The following is an 18317-nucleotide window of genomic DNA, read 5'->3' as shown; positions in this document are numbered from 1 at the left end:
CAATTAGAATAATTATTTTTTAAATACATAATAAAATAATTCACCCCTATTTTTATATCTTTTTTTTATTTTTATCTTTTTTTAAATCTTTTTTTTTTTTTAATTTTATTTTTTTTAAAAAATTTTATAATAAATAATAAAACTATGTTATAGTTTTAATTTTAAATTGATTTTTTCAATTGATTTTATTTTTTTTATTTTTCATTTTTTTTATTTGAACTTAATATTAATGATCACTTGATGAGTTTAAAATTTTCATTTTTTATATTTAAATAAAATCTCATGTAACTATTCAAGTGGAAAATCATTTATTTTATAATAATGGTTTTTTAAAAAACCTATTATTTTAAAATTATAAATTATATTAAACTAATCAATATACAACATAAACATTTAACAAAAAAATCTTCGCATTACGAGTTTTAATATATATTAAAATATATATTAAAATATCTTTAGATAATACAATTACTATTATTAACAATTTAAAATAAAATTTAATTATTATTTTTATTATAATGATCCTAAAATTAAAAAATTACAAATTTTTCCAATTTTATAATAATTTACATTTAAACAAATTTCAAATACTTTTCTTTATATAATACTATTGTATCAACAATCAAGTATCTTAAAAATAATACTATTAACATGTAAATGTAGATTTAAAAATTAAATTTTTGTTTTATGTGAGTGTGGGTTTATTTTAATGTGGTGAGTGGGTGGGGTTTTTTTTGAATGTATATTGTTTATGTAATATGAAATGGTGGGAGTGGGACATTGTGTGTTATTGTATATTTGAAATTTTTTAATATGGATAGTAATAGATATAAAGTAAGTAAATTAAATTATTCTTTCAAAACACAAATTATTTTTACCACATTACACCAAACACAAAACAAATTTTCTTTAATATCTTTAAACACTCAAAAAATTAATAACTAAATAAGAGTAATTTTATTAAATTTTAATGTGGTTAGGGTGAAAAATGAAGACAAGGGGTTATAATTATAATAATATTATAATAAATTATACAATCAATTAACTATTTAATACAAAGTATGTAATTTATATATTACAATTACTTATTTTATATTGAGACATATTTCAATTTATTATGAGAGAAAGTAAAGATCTTGCTTAAAAATTAAAAAAAGGAAATAAAAAAATTTTACTTGTATGTCTCCCACATAGTGATATATATATTTCCATTACCACAAATGTTAACAATTTAGTGAACAGAAATAATATGAATTTTTTTAAATCATTTTTTTTTTTTTTTTTTTTTTTTTTTTTTTTCCCAAAAAAAAATAAATTTATAATTTTTTTTAAAATTTATTTCATTTTTAATTTTATCTATAGTAATAAATAGTAATAAATAATAACAATTTAAATAGTTTTCCTAAAATAATTTTTAATTTATTTTATTTTGTTAATGGGATTAAAAAAAAAATAATCTTTATTAGTATATTTTTGTTTTTATTTATATAGCTATATTTTCATATATATAATACATATAAAATTATTACGAAAAGATAATAATATTAAATATATATGTATACGAACTTTTTTTAATAATAGTAATAGTAAAATTTTTTTTTTTTTTTTTTGTTTTAAATAAAAAATAATTTTAAATAAACAATAGTTGTAAATTAATATATAATAAAATAATAATATAAAATTTTAATAGTAATATTTTAAATAATTTTACCACAATAAATAAATAAAATCAAAACCACAATAAATAAAAAAATTATAAAGTGGGTCCGAATACCAATATTCATAAATAAATATAAAAATAACAATGAAAACAATAAAAGAACTCAAAAATAAAATTTTATTTGATAAATCAAACAATATAAATAAATCTTGTACTAGTGACAGTAAAAGTAGCTACGGGAGCGGAAAAATAAACAACTATGATATCAATAATATAAACTCATTAAATAATAATATAGATAGTTCATCCTCTTCATCCTCTTCATCATCTTCATCATCATCCAGCAATTCATCAAATTTTGTAAATAATATAAATAATTTAATTTTATCAAATTGCTACACATATACGAGCACATTAGAAAACATTAACTGGAACTCTGTAATAAATATTGAAACTTTAGATACTGGTAACTCAAATATATTTTTATTGGTTTCATTTTTAGATGAAGTTCAAAGTCAAATCAATCAAATATTAATAAAATCATCCCCATGTATGTTTCAAGAAATTTATACTTCAGTTGTTGAAGATATGTTAAAGTATCCAATACCAGAAATGAAGTTAATACAATTTTCCAGTAATGAATTTACTGAAATGTCAAATTCATTATTAAGCTTTTCTCAAAACGATGAAGAATTATATCAATTCATTCAACAAGAATTAGATAAATCTTTTATATTGGCCTTAGAATATAAACCAAATGGAAAAAGATTTAACGAATTAAACCACAAAGAATATTTCTCCGGAAGCAAAGGTGAAAAGAAATTAAAACAACTTGGTAAAGTCATTGCTTTTGAAATATTTTGTAACAATTTTTGCCGCTCAGCAACCCCATGGGATGAAAATACTTTTTTTTCAAATTTAATATTCTACAGTTCCCCAAATAAAAATGGATGGTATTTCTCAATGATTCATCCAAATATTAACTACCTTAGTAACAGTTTATTTACCATTGGCTACAGAGATCAAATCAACAAATTAAAGTTACTTTTGTTCTCTATTTTCCAAAACCCAAATTCCGAAACTGAACAAATCAAACAAATGAAAGATCACTTTATCAACAAATTAAGAATCAAGCTACCAAGTTCCTTCTATATATCAATTCAAAAAGGTATTGCAGCTGGAATAAAGAAAATTGTCAGCCAAATTACCGATCAAAAGTTAAAATCAACAAAAGAAAAAATTAAAATTATTGTTAAAGTCGATAGTTCAAATAACTCTTGGAAAAAAGGTTTCGATTCATTATATAACCCCTTTATACTAGAGATTCTAAATGAATTTGTTTACGAATTTACAAATTATATTGAAAAAAAATATTAAAATATAAAATAAAATAATAAAATAAAATAATAATATTTATTATTTCCGATAATATAATAATTTTAGTATTCATAAAATAAAATTATTATTTAAACTAAAAAAAAAAAAAAAGACTATATTTTTATTTAATTTTTTTCTTTCATCTTAATTGAAGAGTTCATAAGTAATTTAATTGAATATTTATATTTTTTATATAAAATAATACTAGTTATTAATATAACTGCAAAACCACCAACTGGAACTGCGATTACAACAGGTAAAAACCAATTTGATTTGGAGTCACATTCTGATTTATAGTTTGGTGATACTAAAAGTGAAAAGTCTAAAAAATAAGAAATTATTAATAAATAATTAATAAAACATTTAAAATAATGATATGATTAATTACCTGGATCAATTAAACATTCGAGACAATTTGGTAAATTTAAACCCATAACAATATTTGTTGAATTTGATAATTCTTTAACCACTTCTGTTGACATATAAGTTACTCTATTATCTGAAACAACTTTGTTAATAAATCTACCATTCATTTGCTTATTATTTTTTTTTAAACTAATATAGTTTAATGTTTGATTTGGATCTACATTTGAAACATCAGACTCTGATTTAACTTGATTACATTCACCTGACCCAGATTCTACAGTTTCAGAGAGGATTCTTAGTTGCAATGAATTTAATGAACTTGTATATTGATAATTTGAAATATTTACAGCAAGCTTGATGCCACCTTGATCTATTGAAAATTTAATACCTGCAAATTCAAAATCTTTTGACCCAGTTTTTACTTCCTCGACCGTATAAGTAATAATACATTTTGAGTCTGTTAAATTTTGGGTGAATGTGTATAGATTCTTTTCTCTATTTACCGTTACATTCCATTGTTTCTTTAAATCAAAGGTTTTAATTTCCTTTCCGGTTATATCAAACTCTACTAATGATATGATTGAGATTTCATAATTGGTGTCTTGATTGGTAATAACTGTTGTACCACCTTGACCTACTGTTGTTGTTGAGCCTGGGACATTACTACCTCCTCCGCTAGTGCTTCCAGTATTATTGGTTTGTTTAAGTAGTGAGCAATCGTAACCTGACCATTGGTTAAAACAATTACATATACCTGTAGATGAATCACATACTCCATTTCTAGATGATGTGCAATTATTTGGACACTCGTGGACTTGGATAATATATTGGAATTTGTTTTTTGAAAATAAAACTATACCATTTTGGGTTATATTTAAATCTTTGGTACCACTTCCTGCACCCAAAACACATTGGATAGTAGTTTCGTTTGCATAAGGTTTTTCGCAATCTAATGATCCAATTTTAACTGTTAATTTTTCATGTTGTGTGCTAAACCAACCATGAATAGTTATATTACCACCTAAAGTTGTGCAAGGTTCAATAGAGCTTACAGAATGAACTGGTATTAAACAATAAGGACCGGTCCAATTGGGTGGGCAAACACATGTGCCAAATTTATAATCACAATGACCTGAATTACACGAACCATCACAATCAGTTCCTTGTTTACAATCTTTGTCATATGTGATTAGATTACATTTACATTCTCCATTTGAATAGCAAATACCATTTTGGCTACATTGATTTGGACAAGGAATAACCTGAACAGTTAATGGCCCAGTTGAACTAAAACTTGTGGTAAATTGGAGATAGAAAATACTTTTATCAGGTTTGGTTATAGTAATATTTGTTATTAAACCTGATAAGTCTTTGGTTTTACCATCAAAAGCAGGGTCAGATATCGTACATACCAATGTCGAAAAGGTGGTAGATGAAACATCGCAGTCATAATTGTCAACAACGACTTTAGTAGTTAATATATCATATGTAAAATCGGAACCTTTGAAAATAATAGTTGAGTTGGCAGAAAAACTTGTATATTCAGTTACTATAAATTGAATTGGGGTTGCTCTAAGAGTAAACTCTAATTCTGGAATTTCAAATTTAATTTTGAATAAAGTGTATATGTCTTTATATTTTGAGAAATCACTTGATAAACGGGTGGAGGCTAAATCTAAACTCCATTGTATTTGTGGGTTTGTAGTAATTCTTGATGGATCAAATCCCAAATTTTGACCCTCCATAAAAACTCTATTAGTGTTACCATCTATTCTTAATCGTGGAATAACTTTACCAAAACAAGACTTTTGAATGGAGGTCATATCTACATTAGTAAATCTATTATTATTGAATCTATTTCTAAAAGTTTCATCCTTCATATAACAGAGAAAACAATCTGGTATTTCACTTTATCATTAAAAAAATATTTAGTATTGTATAATAAATAAAAATTAATAATAACTATGATAATAAACTTACCCATCTAATGAGTTATCCATGATTATTAATTTATTGATTTTACAATAAGATTGATCCAATGAACCAGTTAGCTTGTTATTTCTTAAATCTAATGAGTAAATACCATTTGTCTTATCATTTGGATATACCGGCAAAACCTGGTCAGCGATTTGATTAAAACTAATATCTACAGTGGGAACATTGATCAAAAGATTATAGGCGTGTATCAAAGCACCAAAGCTAGAGTTTGTCATCTTAAACATTGAAAGACTTGATGGTACTGAAGAGAATTGAAATTGCTGATGTATAAATGAAAGTTCTGAAAGAATTTCAATAGTTTGTAAATTTGGATAAAGATTTGCCAAATCAATTTTATCGGTAAGTTCTGAAAAACAAAGTTGAAACTTTAAATTTCTGACACTCATTATAGCTCCATTGTCCAGTATCTTTGGACTAACACAAGTATTAATATCATTAGATTTTATTTCTCTAACAAAATAAAAAAAAAAAAAGTTAATAAATTTTTTAAATTAAAATTTTTTTTTTAAATTTAATATTTACATTCTACTTTTTATATCTGAATATCCTTTATAATTTTCTATAGAATCTGAATCAAAACCATTTTGTAGGTCAACTGCCATAGTATCTACATTTGATATTAATTTTAGGTTTGGTAAATTTTTCGAAAATACTGATCTAAAAATAAAATATTTTTTTTTAAAATTAATATTTATTTTATTTTAAAACTATAAAGTTTTCATATGTAAATAACTTACATTTCTCTTTGATAAGATGTTTGTATTGTAGGATCTACAAAATTAACAGTTTGATCTCCCCCTGTATAATCTAAAAGCTCTCTATAAAATAAAATGATTAAAATATGAAATAAATAATGGCTATAAAAGATATAGTTCTATATAACTTACAGTTTTCTAACATTTCTAAAGGTATCAAGCGATATTTTATCCCCATGATATATTTGTTCAGCCTTAATAGACAAATTAGAGATGTTGGTTGCTAACTCGTCCGTGGGAATTAAATAAGTCTGTGGATTAATTAAAAATAAAGAAAAGTTCATTGGGAATTGACTATCTCTTGATAAAAATTCATCAGAAAGGTAAGCTGATGTTAAAGTTCTTTACATTATTGTTATATTTGAAATAAAATTAAATTAAATAAAAATAAAAATATTTGTTAATATAACATTTAATATTACCTGATACTAAACGCTATACAATGGTTAACTTACAATTTTTTTAAGCTACTAAAACATGAAACCTGGTTTGTTATATGAGTTTTTGATAATTGAGTAATAAATAATTCTGTAATTTGGCTATTGTCACAAGCTACCTGTGGTTTTATTTTACATATTGATGTATCATCTACTACATTTGAAAGTAATTGTGTTTGACCAATAACTTCAAAAAAATCTTTAAAGCATTTTAATTGTGAGGCATTATATATCTCGGTTACAAACAATATAAAAAAAACAAAAAAAATAAAAAAAAATTTCATTTTTTGAAATAAATTCGAAATTGTAATTTTTTTTTTTATAAAAATAAATCAAATAAATTAAAATATCGTGTAGAGAATACAAAAAATAAATAAATAAAAAACTATTATATGATCATATAATAATAAAATTAAAATAACAAAACCAAAACTATTTTATTGAGTCAAATAATTATTTTTTTTTTCATTTTTTTTTTGGCCATTATAATGATGGTATTAGTTATTTTTTTAATAACCACGTAAAATTGCCCAAAAATCTTTAAAAATCTTATAAAATATCCAGCAACAAAAAAAAAATACCATAATATTTTCCATTTATTTTGTTGTTTAATTTTTTTTGATATTTTTTTTAAAAATAAAATAATAAGTAATAATATTCCATAATAAAAATTTTATGAAGATCTTTTTTCGAGAGCTTGCACAAACCTTCCATCAGAAAAAAAAAATTAAAAAAAAAAAAATAGATATTTAAAATAAAAAAAAATTATTTTTCGAGATATTTACTATTTTTATTTTTTTATTTTTTTTTCTATATTATTTTGTTATTATATGTAAATTGATTATTTTTTATTCTATTATTTTAATGTTTTTCATTAAAATGTTTGTTAATTTTATTCTTTAAATCGTCACAAGTTACTTTTGCATCACCAAATAACATTGAAGTTGTTGGTTTATAGAAAATTGGATTGGCAATATCAGCATAACCTGGTTGTAATGAACGTTTGAGAACTATACAATGTTTTGCTTTCCAAACTTCAATAACTGGCATACCAGCAATAATTGAATTTGGATCTTCGACTGCAGCACTATTGACAGTATCGTTTGCACCAATGACAATAACAAGATCGACATCTTTAATTTCTGGGTTTATTTCGTCCATTTCGAATACGATATCGTATGGTACTTTAGCTTCACTGAGACAAATATTTAAATGGCCTGGAAGACGACCAGCTACTGGATGAATAGCAAAACGAACATTATAACCATTTTTAATGAGAGTATCAGTGAGTTCGGCGACTGGATATTGAGATTTGCTAACGACCATACCATAACCTGGAACAATGAGAATATTTTTAGCGTTTAATACCATTTCGGTGGCTTGTTCAGAGTTTATTTCGGTATGGGTACCAGTGATTTTTAATGCTTCACCTTTACCCATTGAACTTGTTCCAACACCACCAAAAACGACAGATGGTAAGCTTCTATTCATAGCTTTGCACATAATGTATGATAAAATACCACCACTACTGCCAACGATGGCACCAACAATAGTTAAGAGTGGTGAATTTAACATAAAACCTTCGGCAACTAAAGCCCAACCTGAATAACTGTTTAAAACTGTAACGACTACAGGCATATCAGCACCACCAATAGCAGCAGTTAAAAGATGACCTTGAATGAATGAGAGAATAGTTGTACCTGCAATGCATGCTAAACCTAAAGCTGGACTTGATGTGGTTAAAAAGGTTGCAAAAGTTGCTGCATTTGCTAGAGCTAAACCACCATTGATTAAGTTACGATTTGGTAAAAGTAATGGTTTTGATGGTACTTTGTATTTACCAATGCTACCTTGTAATTTGGCATATGCTACTAATGAACCTGTGAATGTAATACCACCAATAAGTGCACCTAAATAAACCGAACTCTTATGAACGGTATCTAAAAGACCAAATGTATTGTAATCTGCTAATAAAGAAGAGGCTGATGCTAAAACTGCGGCTAAACCTACAAAACTGTGGAAAAGTGCTGTTAATTGTGGGAGTTCAGTGAAATTAATTTTCTTTGAAATTAAAAAACCAATACCACCACCCAATAAACCTACACCAGCAATTTGAGTTAAAAGTGCAGTTGAAGCACCCAAGCTTGCAATGGTTGCTGTTAAACCAATACCAATACCACTAATACCAAGAATATTACCCAATCTCGAGGATTTTGGATTTGAAAGACCTCCAATCGAGAGAATACAAAGAACTGATGATGCTATATAGGCTAATTGTTGAAGTGCTGGGGCAGAGGCACTATAGGAAACGAGATAGGCAGCCAAGAAACCCAAAGATGGGAGACCATATAAATATTCGTATGTTGGTTTATCAGTTGGTAATTTAAACATATCCAACATTCTTTTAGTGATTGTAAAACCACCAGCAATATTAATACTTGCCATAAATACTGCAGCTGCTGCTAAAAATTGACCACCTGTTGATGGCAAAGTATCGCCACCCATCAAGTGAAGACCTGCAACGGCAACAATACCAGAGATTGCATTAGTAATTGACATTAATGGTGAATGAAGAGCTGGTGTTACACCCCAAACTACCTTGTAACCGATAATAGTGGCTAAAGAGAATGTGGTTAAATTAACCATAATATCAGCAGGCATACCCAGAGACATTGCGGCAGCGGTCATCATTGCTGCAGTAGCAATACCTGCAGTTTTTAAAGTTGATGCAAAAAGACTATCCTCTTTTTTTAATAGTGCAGTTGCACCTTCTTTAGTAGATGGAGTTGCTGAAGGGCTTGGTACAGCTGGTGTTGGTGGTGGAACAACTGCTTTTTTTGGAGCTGGCCATATTAAAGTTCCTTTATATAATACAGTTGAGCCTCTATGAACTTCATCATTGAAATCTAATTTAAATTCTTTATCATCACCTAAGGCTAAAAGGAATTTGGTAATGTTATTTGAATAAAGTGTACTTGATTGGGTAGCCATTCTTGATGGTAAATCTGTAAAACCAATTATATTAACACCATTATGATTATAAACTTCACCTGGACGTGTTAATTCGCAATTACCACCAGTCTCTGCAGCTAAATCAACAACAACTGAACCTGGTTTCATAACTTCAACCATTTGTTTGGTGATTAATTTTGGTGCTGGTTGACCTGGAATAAGTGCAGTTGTAATAACAATATCTACTTCTCTGCATTGTTTTTCGAATAATGCCATTTCAGCGTCACTATAAAAAACAATAAATTTAAATTAATAAATTATTTTTAATATATTGCTTTTAATTTTATATATAATACTTACATAAATTCTTTTGACATTGTTTTGGCATAACCTCCAGAACCCTCACCAGATTCTTTAACGTGAACCTCTAAGAATTCACCACCCATACTTTTAACTTGATCTTTAGCAGCGGCTCTAGTATCGAAAGCTCTAACAATAGCACCCATATTTTTAGCAGTACCAACAGCGGAAAGACCAGCAACACCTGCACCAATAACTAAAACTTTAGCAGGTGGAATTCTACCAGCAGCAGTTATTTGACCAGTGAAAAAACGACCAAAATAATTTGAGGCTTCGATTACAGCTTTGTAACCAGCAATGTTTGCCATTGAAGAAAGAGCATCAAAGACTTGGGCTCTACTGATACGTGGAATACAATCTACAGCAATAGCTGTAGCTTTCTTTTGGGAAAGTAACTTTATAGTTTCTTGATTTTGTGCTGGAGCTAGGAAACTAATAACGGTGGCACCTTCTTTCATCATATCGACCTCGTGTTTACCCAAATTGATGTTTTGTTGAAGACCTCTAACTTTTAATAGAATATCGGATTTCTTGTAAAGTTCAGTAGCGGTAGTGATCTTTGCGCCAGCTGCAATATATTGTTGGTCTTGGAATTTAGAACCCTTACCAGCGCCCTCTTCAACCAATACTTTATATCCTTTTTTGACGAGTAATGCAACATTCTCTGGAGTCATCGAAACTCTTTTTTCACTTTGATAAATTTCAGTTGGTACACCAATAACCAACTCATTAAATGGAATACCCTTGATATCTTTACTTAGTTCTAAGGCAATATCATTATTACTACCAGAAACTGTACCAGCTATATTTGAAGATGTTGAATCTTTTAAAGTACTATAAAATAATTTATTTGATGTTGAAATATTTCTTTTAATTTCAACTAAAATTTTTTAAATTAAAAAAAAAAATCAATAAATTAATAAATTAATAGTTTTAAAGAAATATATAATTAAAATAAATTACTTACTAATTTTTTCACCAATGGTTGTTTTAGATTGTAATGTTGAATTTATTAAATCATTTTTTAGATTGTTGTTTTTGTTAATTGGAATGGTTTTTCTCGAAACAGTTGAAATTGGTTGGTTATTTGATGAACTAACAAAATTTGAATATTTAAAATCTTTTAATATTGATTTATTAGATTTAAAAATATTTACAGTTTTTTTGCTAATTGATGATAATAAATTATTCATCTTTTATTTAATTTTCCTTAAAAAGAAAATAAATTTTGTGTTTGTGATTTTAAAAAAAAAAAAAAAAAAAAAAAAAAAAATAATATACAATCAAAAAAAAAAAAAAAAATATAATATACAAGTTTAAAAAAAAAAAAAAAAAAGTTATAAAAATATACAGATAATAATTGTATAATATATAAAATATACAATTGGTAAATGTGGTGTGATGATTGTGATTTATTGAAAATGAATTTTTTTTTTTTTCCTGTGATGGAGCTCCTTTTATTAAATGTTTTTTTTTTTTCTTTAAAAATTAAATTTAATTTAAAAATTTGTAAGTTAACAAAAAATTTGGGTTTAGATATTTATTTTTTATTATTATAAAATTAATTTAATTTTTAATATTTTTTTTTATTTTTTTATATAAATTATTATTATTTATTTTATAAAATTTATATTTTTTTATTATTATTTTAATAAAATGAAGAAACTAAAAAAAATAAAAAATTTTATATTATATTATTTGTTGTAACATTATTTTGCCATTTTTGCACACCTATTGTTTTTAACACTGTTTTCTATATATTATTACTATTGGCACTGAATAACCTATTTATTTACACGATAGGATAGGATTAACGGTCATCATTAGAATTTTATATTTATTATTTGCTATTTGTTTATTATTTATTATTTATGTAAAAGTTGATAATTGTTTTCTAAATATATATATATATATTATTATTATTATTATATGATTGTATGTATATATGTATGTGTATGATTTTAGTTTTCTTCATTTTCCCACTCTTCTGATAATATTGCAACTAAATCTGGCAAAGGTACTCTTTTTGAAAATGCTCCATTCTTATTTAAAAACTCTTCTGTTATTGTAACTGCATCAACTGATTTATATTTATTTGAAGCATTGGTTGGATTGGTCGAAATTGATTCTCTCCATTGTTTATTTATTCTTTTCCAATTTTCATAACCTAAAAAAATGATAATGTATTAGACTACAATAGCGCAATAACAGCGATACAAAAAACTAATTGTTTACATACCAATATTAACCCACTCTTTATTTTCATTATCAATATTATTATTATTACTATTGGTATTGTTATTATTTGTATTGTTATTTTCCGACATTATTTATATTAATATTTTTACTTTTTAATGTTAGATAGATGTATATTTGTTGAAACTGGTAAAACCTAAAAAAACAAGATACTAAAATTTTGAGATGTGTGTTTGAAAGGTTAATAAAATGAAAAAAAAAAAAAAAATTAAAAAAAAAGAAATAAAAAAAAAATATTTTTAAAAATTAAAAAAAATTATAAAAAAAAATGACAAATTTATAAAAAAAAAAAAAAAAAGAAAAAAAAAATTTTGTTTCTTTTTTTATTTTATTAATTCTAATCTCATTTCCTATTATCGTATAAACAACAAATATCATAAATTTATGTACAATTATATTCCATCTATTTATATTTTATAAATAAATCAACCATTTTAAATAAAATATGGATAGTGTTATAGCCTTGGATACCATGCCAATATTGGAACCCATTTTAGAACAAAACCAAATAGAAACAACCAATCAAAAAGTTGATTACAATGGTCTTTCCGAACAATTTAAATCACCAAAGCCTAACTCCTATAAAGCTATATTTGTATCATGCTGGGATCATATAGATCCATTTGAAATATATCTTTCATATGACCAACCAACCTTACAAAAACAGTATGTATTTAAATAATAACTCATAAACTATTATTTTTAGTAAAGTTACTTTTACTAACTATTGTTTTTTGGTTTTTTAAAGATTAGAAGTCCTCTTTGGAGTACCGGGAACAAGAAGAGAATATATCGGTAAACATGATCCCTCATTCTTTTTTTTTCCGTTATTCACAATCATGGACTCATTGGACGGATCTCCACCAAAGGAGGGATCAATTAAATATAAAGACTTACAATTATTACCATTGAACATCCGTGCAAACTCATTAAAAGGAAAACAAAAACTTAAGGGTGATGCAATTTTTGTAAATGTAGATTTAGAAGGAAGAGAAAGAGATGTTTCAATGGAACATTATAAAAAGATATGGGAGAGTTTAGTACCATTCCAAAAAGTTTTCGATTTTGAAAGCAACTTAGTCTCAAGAAAAGATTTAATTGGAACCATTTTATACAAATCAAATTTTCAATTTAAAATAGAAGATGAGGTAATATTTTTTAAAAAAAAAAAAAAAAAAAAAAAAAAAAAAAAAAAAAAAAAAACTAATTTTTTTACATTGTTACTTTAATTTTAGGATGATTTTATTAAAACAAAAAATCCAACAGCAATTATTAATGAATATAAAGCAATTGACACTGGAAATACTATCATCAGCTCTACTTTTGGTGGTTATTCAAAAAATCATTATTCAACATGTTTAATTAATAACCATTTGATTTATTCAAAGTTATTTGTAAAGAAGGATCAATCACTTCGTAGCTGTCATTATAGAGCCCTTAGATATTTACAGACATTACAATCAGTTCATCTTGGCCATTTAGACAAAGAAGATAAACAAGTAAATGAAATTTTAAATGAAAGTTATTATACTCAAGAAATTGACAATTTCATCAATGGGGTTCTAGAAAATGATGACAACTATAACAAAAATAAAAAAGCAGAAATTGAGAATTCCAAAAAGGAGAAAAAATTAAGTGTTTATGAAAAAGCATTATTGGAATTGGGTGAAGATATAGAGTGCGAAAATAAAATTTTTGGTGTTCCAATCAAGAGTGACCATAGAATATCAATTTTCAAAACCAAATCAATTCAAATTCACTACATCAAAGAAGTCTTTGACTCTGATAACAAGCCAGATTTAGGTACCGAGGTCTCATTAGATTTTGTGTATTATTTAGAAGATGGTAAAGTTGTAGATAAAAAAACAGATAAATTTATTTATGGAGATGATGACGCAATCATCGATGGTTTACACTTTGTTATTTCCCATATGAAATACAATGAAATCGTAATAGCAACCATTCCACCAGAATTTGCCTATGGTGAGTTTGGTATTTGTTCAACAGACAAATATATAGTACCTCCAAATGCAACCATTGCCGTCTTAGTAGAGCTATCTGAAAACCAACGTATAAAACCAACACCAGTGCAATTAGTAATGATGCCAATGCAACAAAAGATTAACGCCATCAAGAAGAATAATGAATTGGGTAAAGAAAACTTTAAAAAAGGTCTTTTTTTGAAATCGTTCAGAAACTATAAGGTTTCAAAAGGATATTGCAGCAAAAAGTATTTAGGTAAATGTGAATCTGATGAAATGTTTGAAGAGTTTTTAGGATTAGCCGCCCAAACTCTCACAAACGTTGTACTTTGCTATCAAAGAATGCCACATAAGGAAAAAGAAATTACTCAAGATAAAATTCTCGACCGTGTTTTAAAATATTGTAATGCCTCATTAGATTACACCGAAACCTCAAAAGCCTATAGAATTAGATCCAATTGCTTTAAAGAATTAAGACAATATCAACAATCATTAGATGACTTGGTTGCCGCTAAAGAAATTGACACAATCAACAATAGCTTTGATGCTTTTTCAGAGAAAAAGTATGAAGCAGAAATTCAAAAACTTAATACATTAGCTCTCAACTATTCTAAAAAAGAAAAGCAACAATTTGAAAATTATTTTAATAACCCAAACAATTAAAATAAAGATAATGATCAATATATCATATATAGTAATATGTTATATACAATGTTAAATTAATAAATTAATAAATAAATAAATAATTAAATAAATTTTTTAAAATTTGTAAATTTATTACAATATTTCAGTATTATCTTTTATTTATTAAATAATTGGTCATTGAAAAATTTATGTTGTAATTGCGGAGTTAGTTGTTGGGGTTGAAACTGTAACTGAAACTGTTGGCTTTGAAATGAATCATTCAACATTTCTTGTAGATTATTATTATTATTATTATTATTATTAATATTATTATTATTAATATTATTATTATTTAATTGATTATAAATATTATTATTTAAAACTGAATATTTTTGATTTTGATTAAAACCATAATTAAATGGCAGAAATTGAGGATAATTTTTATATAAATAATTAAATACTTTAGTGTGACCAAAATCTAAAGATGTGTTTATAATACTCTGTAAAACTAATAAGTAAAACTTTGATTCGACAGTCTCTTTTAAAAAAAAGGTTTGAATAATTTTTTCAATAATATCAATATTTCCATTTTCACCTACTTTTTGTAACCAAATATCAGATTCATAAAAGAAGTCAACGATTGATATACTCTTTGATTCCTGTGAAGGTGGTGATGAGAATTGACTGGGATGGATTAATTGATTATTGCCAAATTCTGAAAATAACTGATTATGATTTCCTGTATAATATAATAGTAATTTGTACTCTTGAAATGATAAATGGCAACGACCGCTACTAAAATCTTGATGCCTTGTTTCTAATACCCATTTAAAAAATTCGATATGAGCTTCAGTTAAATTGTTTCTACAGTGGTTGTGAGACGAATCGAATGGATAGTACACTAAATCTTGATAGTTTTCGATAATATATTTTAAATTTTCAATGTCTTTTGGTGTCATTTTCTTTTCAAAGTTATTTATAAATGATAGGGACCCAGGTACTAAATTATATCTATCTTGTTTTGATACTACGTATCTCGTACACTCGAGATATTGACTGAACCTTTGATCATCTAGCTGCCAAGAGATATACATTATAGGAAATGGTATTTTGTTACTTGTTTTACTTTGGACTATTTTTTCATATCTTTCTAATAAATCGATTCTTCCCTTTAAAAACCATGATTTTAATTCGCAATTAATTGTACAATCAAAATATTGACATATAAACTCTAATACTGGTAAACTTTGAACATATTGATAAATATTTGATAATTTACTTTCATTAAAATATTGCGTATAAAATATATTTAATTCTTTATCTTTATATTCTGATAAATTTATAAAGCATTCAAAATAACTATTATTATTATTGTTGTTGTTGTTGTCATTATCAATTTTTTGTTTCTTTTTAGGATGTTCACTTGAGGTTTCTTCTTGATCTTGATCTTGCTTTTGTTGATTGTTTCTATTTAATCTTTTAAATGATTTCTTTAATAAATTAAATGCTAATTTTACCAATTCTAAATCGTCATATGATACTACTAGACTTAGGAAGAATAATGGATGGAGCTTATGGGTAATGGAACAAGATTCATCATTAATATCATTTGAAATTTGTTTAATAAATTCGATTTGACGATTTCTATCTTGACAATGTTCAAATAATAAATTGATTCTTTGGTTATCAATTGATTGCTGCTCTACTACTTGATTAACCTTTGCCAACAGATCTAAGAATGGCTGTGGAATGCTGTTTTGACTATGGAACCATTTTCTTAATAATATATGACTACCATATTTAAATGCATTTGTATCAGCACTCCAAAAACTATTAATTTGATCAATATTTTGAAAGTTATCATTTCCATACTTTAACCAGTACATTGAACATTTGGTATTATTTCTTTTCTCCTTTGTTGCCAAATACATTTGAACTAATTTTTTAGCATTTTGATGATTTTCATCAATTTCTAAAATTCTTGATTTTAATTCTTCTTTTGTAAACTTCATGCTTTCTAATTCTTTTTTTGTTAATATAAAAGTTAATCGAGACTTTGAAGTTGCACTATCGTTAGAAGTAGTATTTTGATTATTGTCATTGTTTAAACCATCACTTGAGTTTTCTGAACTGATACAATTATTACAATTCATACAACCCTGCGAGCTATTATTAGAATTATCACTAAAATCGTGATTATATATGAGATTTAAAGAAACAATTGAAAGGCATGCATTTAATAACCATGATATTTTAAAATTTAATTCGAATGGACAAACATTATATAACAGGTTAAATCTTCTTTTGGTTGAATTTAAATAATTTTGCTGTTCGATATTTAATGTTGATGAAGTTGATGGAGTAGATGGTGTCGCTGTTATTGGTACTGAAACTGGTACTGAACCTGGTACTGAAACTGGTACTGATGTTGTTGATGTTGATGAAATTATTTTGTTTAAATGATCTATTGGAGATTCAAAATGTAATGTTTCAACTAAAAATATTATTAATCTATAGTATCTATTAAATTTTCTATAAGATAAAGATATTTTTTCGATTATTGTATTCTTTAATTTTTCCCAAACTTCCAATTCTATATTATTTGTAAGAGCAGTGGAATTTGATTTAATTTTATGATAAAAGGTCTCTAGAATCCATCTTGTTACTTTAAAATGTCTTGTTTCGATGGACTGGTAAAGGACTTCGATAGTGGGGACATATCCATAATATTCGCAAATTACTTGTAACGCCTTCAAATTGTATACTGCTGTTGCTATCATTGCCTTGCTGTTTGGATTCATACACAGGTGACTATTGCATCTCTTTAACAGTGTCTTGTAAAATTCTTTATTGTTTCCATGGGTGTCAGGGTCTTTATTAAAAAATTTGAATATTTTACCAAGCTTATCTTGATAAAATAAATCAAAGTCCACACCAAACACCAAATAATGATTATTTAAAATCTTGTGTTTTAGGGTTTTTTTATACCCATTTTCTATAAGCCAATCTACAGAGTGATGTAAAATTACATTACCATATTTATGCGTAAAGTCATATGATAATAAATTTAAAATATAATTAAATAAATATTTATTATGGATAATTTTCCAGAATAGTATTTCATTACTATCCATTTTTATTATTTATTATTAATTATGTAATATTATTAATTTTAATTTTAATTTAATTTTTATTTTTACAAATATTAAATTACTATTTTAAATACTATAACTATTTTAATTACTATTATTATTTTTACAAATAAGTATTATTTTACACACAAAAAAAAACTGGGATAAAATAAATTTAAAAATCTATATGTAAATTTCATCAATAGGATACCAAAAAAAAAAAATTTTAAAAAAAAATAAAAAAAATCATAAAAAAAATATTTTTTTAAAAAAATTAAAAAAAAAAAAGAAAAAATATTTTAAAAAAAATAATTGATTCTACATTTTATATTACCATAATAATTATTTAATAAATAGATTTATATATTTATTCGAATGAAAAAAAAAAAAAAAAAAAAATCTTTAAAAAAAAACTATAA

General features: G+C 25.3%; 6 protein-coding genes across 6 annotated transcripts; 2 read left to right on the top strand and 4 right to left on the bottom strand.

Annotated features, from left to right (window-relative positions):
- Nucleotides 1-1804: 1804 nt before the first annotated feature.
- On the top strand, nucleotides 1805-3037 carry DICPUDRAFT_42973 (uncharacterized protein; the record flags this gene model as incomplete). Its single annotated transcript, XM_003294093.1, has 1 exon — nucleotides 1805-3037. One exon carries the CDS (start codon nucleotides 1805-1807, stop codon nucleotides 3035-3037), a length of 1233 nt encoding a protein of 410 aa, XP_003294141.1.
- A 125-nt stretch (nucleotides 3038-3162) lies between these two features.
- On the bottom strand, nucleotides 3163-7189 carry DICPUDRAFT_159092 (uncharacterized protein; the record flags this gene model as incomplete). The annotated part of the gene is made up of 7 exons (XM_003294091.1): nucleotides 3163-3359; nucleotides 3426-5242; nucleotides 5384-5851; nucleotides 5924-6058; nucleotides 6139-6219; nucleotides 6289-6350; nucleotides 7175-7189. 7 exons carry the CDS (start codon nucleotides 7187-7189, stop codon nucleotides 3163-3165), a joined length of 2775 nt encoding a protein of 924 aa, XP_003294139.1.
- A 265-nt stretch (nucleotides 7190-7454) lies between these two features.
- DICPUDRAFT_159091 (NAD(P)+ transhydrogenase (AB-specific)) lies at nucleotides 7455-11098 on the bottom strand (the record flags this gene model as incomplete). Its single annotated transcript, XM_003294090.1, has 3 exons — nucleotides 7455-9831; nucleotides 9906-10785; nucleotides 10873-11098. 3 exons carry the CDS (start codon nucleotides 11096-11098, stop codon nucleotides 7455-7457), a joined length of 3483 nt encoding a protein of 1160 aa, XP_003294138.1.
- Nucleotides 11099-11866: 768 nt separating this feature from the next.
- Nucleotides 11867-12232, bottom strand: DICPUDRAFT_159090 (uncharacterized protein; the record flags this gene model as incomplete). Its single annotated transcript, XM_003294089.1, has 2 exons — nucleotides 11867-12072; nucleotides 12145-12232. 2 exons carry the CDS (start codon nucleotides 12230-12232, stop codon nucleotides 11867-11869), a joined length of 294 nt encoding a protein of 97 aa, XP_003294137.1.
- Nucleotides 12233-12606: 374 nt separating this feature from the next.
- On the top strand, nucleotides 12607-14806 carry DICPUDRAFT_159089 (uncharacterized protein; the record flags this gene model as incomplete). Its single annotated transcript, XM_003294092.1, has 3 exons — nucleotides 12607-12827; nucleotides 12910-13309; nucleotides 13397-14806. 3 exons carry the CDS (start codon nucleotides 12607-12609, stop codon nucleotides 14804-14806), a joined length of 2031 nt encoding a protein of 676 aa, XP_003294140.1.
- A 137-nt stretch (nucleotides 14807-14943) lies between these two features.
- On the bottom strand, nucleotides 14944-17901 carry DICPUDRAFT_84633 (uncharacterized protein; the record flags this gene model as incomplete). Its single annotated transcript, XM_003294088.1, has 1 exon — nucleotides 14944-17901. One exon carries the CDS (start codon nucleotides 17899-17901, stop codon nucleotides 14944-14946), a length of 2958 nt encoding a protein of 985 aa, XP_003294136.1.
- Nucleotides 17902-18317: the final 416 nt, after the last annotated feature.

Source organism: Dictyostelium purpureum, assembly GCF_000190715.1.
Source record: "Dictyostelium purpureum unplaced genomic scaffold DICPUscaffold_510, whole genome shotgun sequence".
Taxonomy (NCBI): domain Eukaryota; phylum Evosea; class Eumycetozoa; order Dictyosteliales; family Dictyosteliaceae; genus Dictyostelium; species Dictyostelium purpureum.
This window is presented reverse-complemented; position numbering and strand designations above follow the sequence as displayed.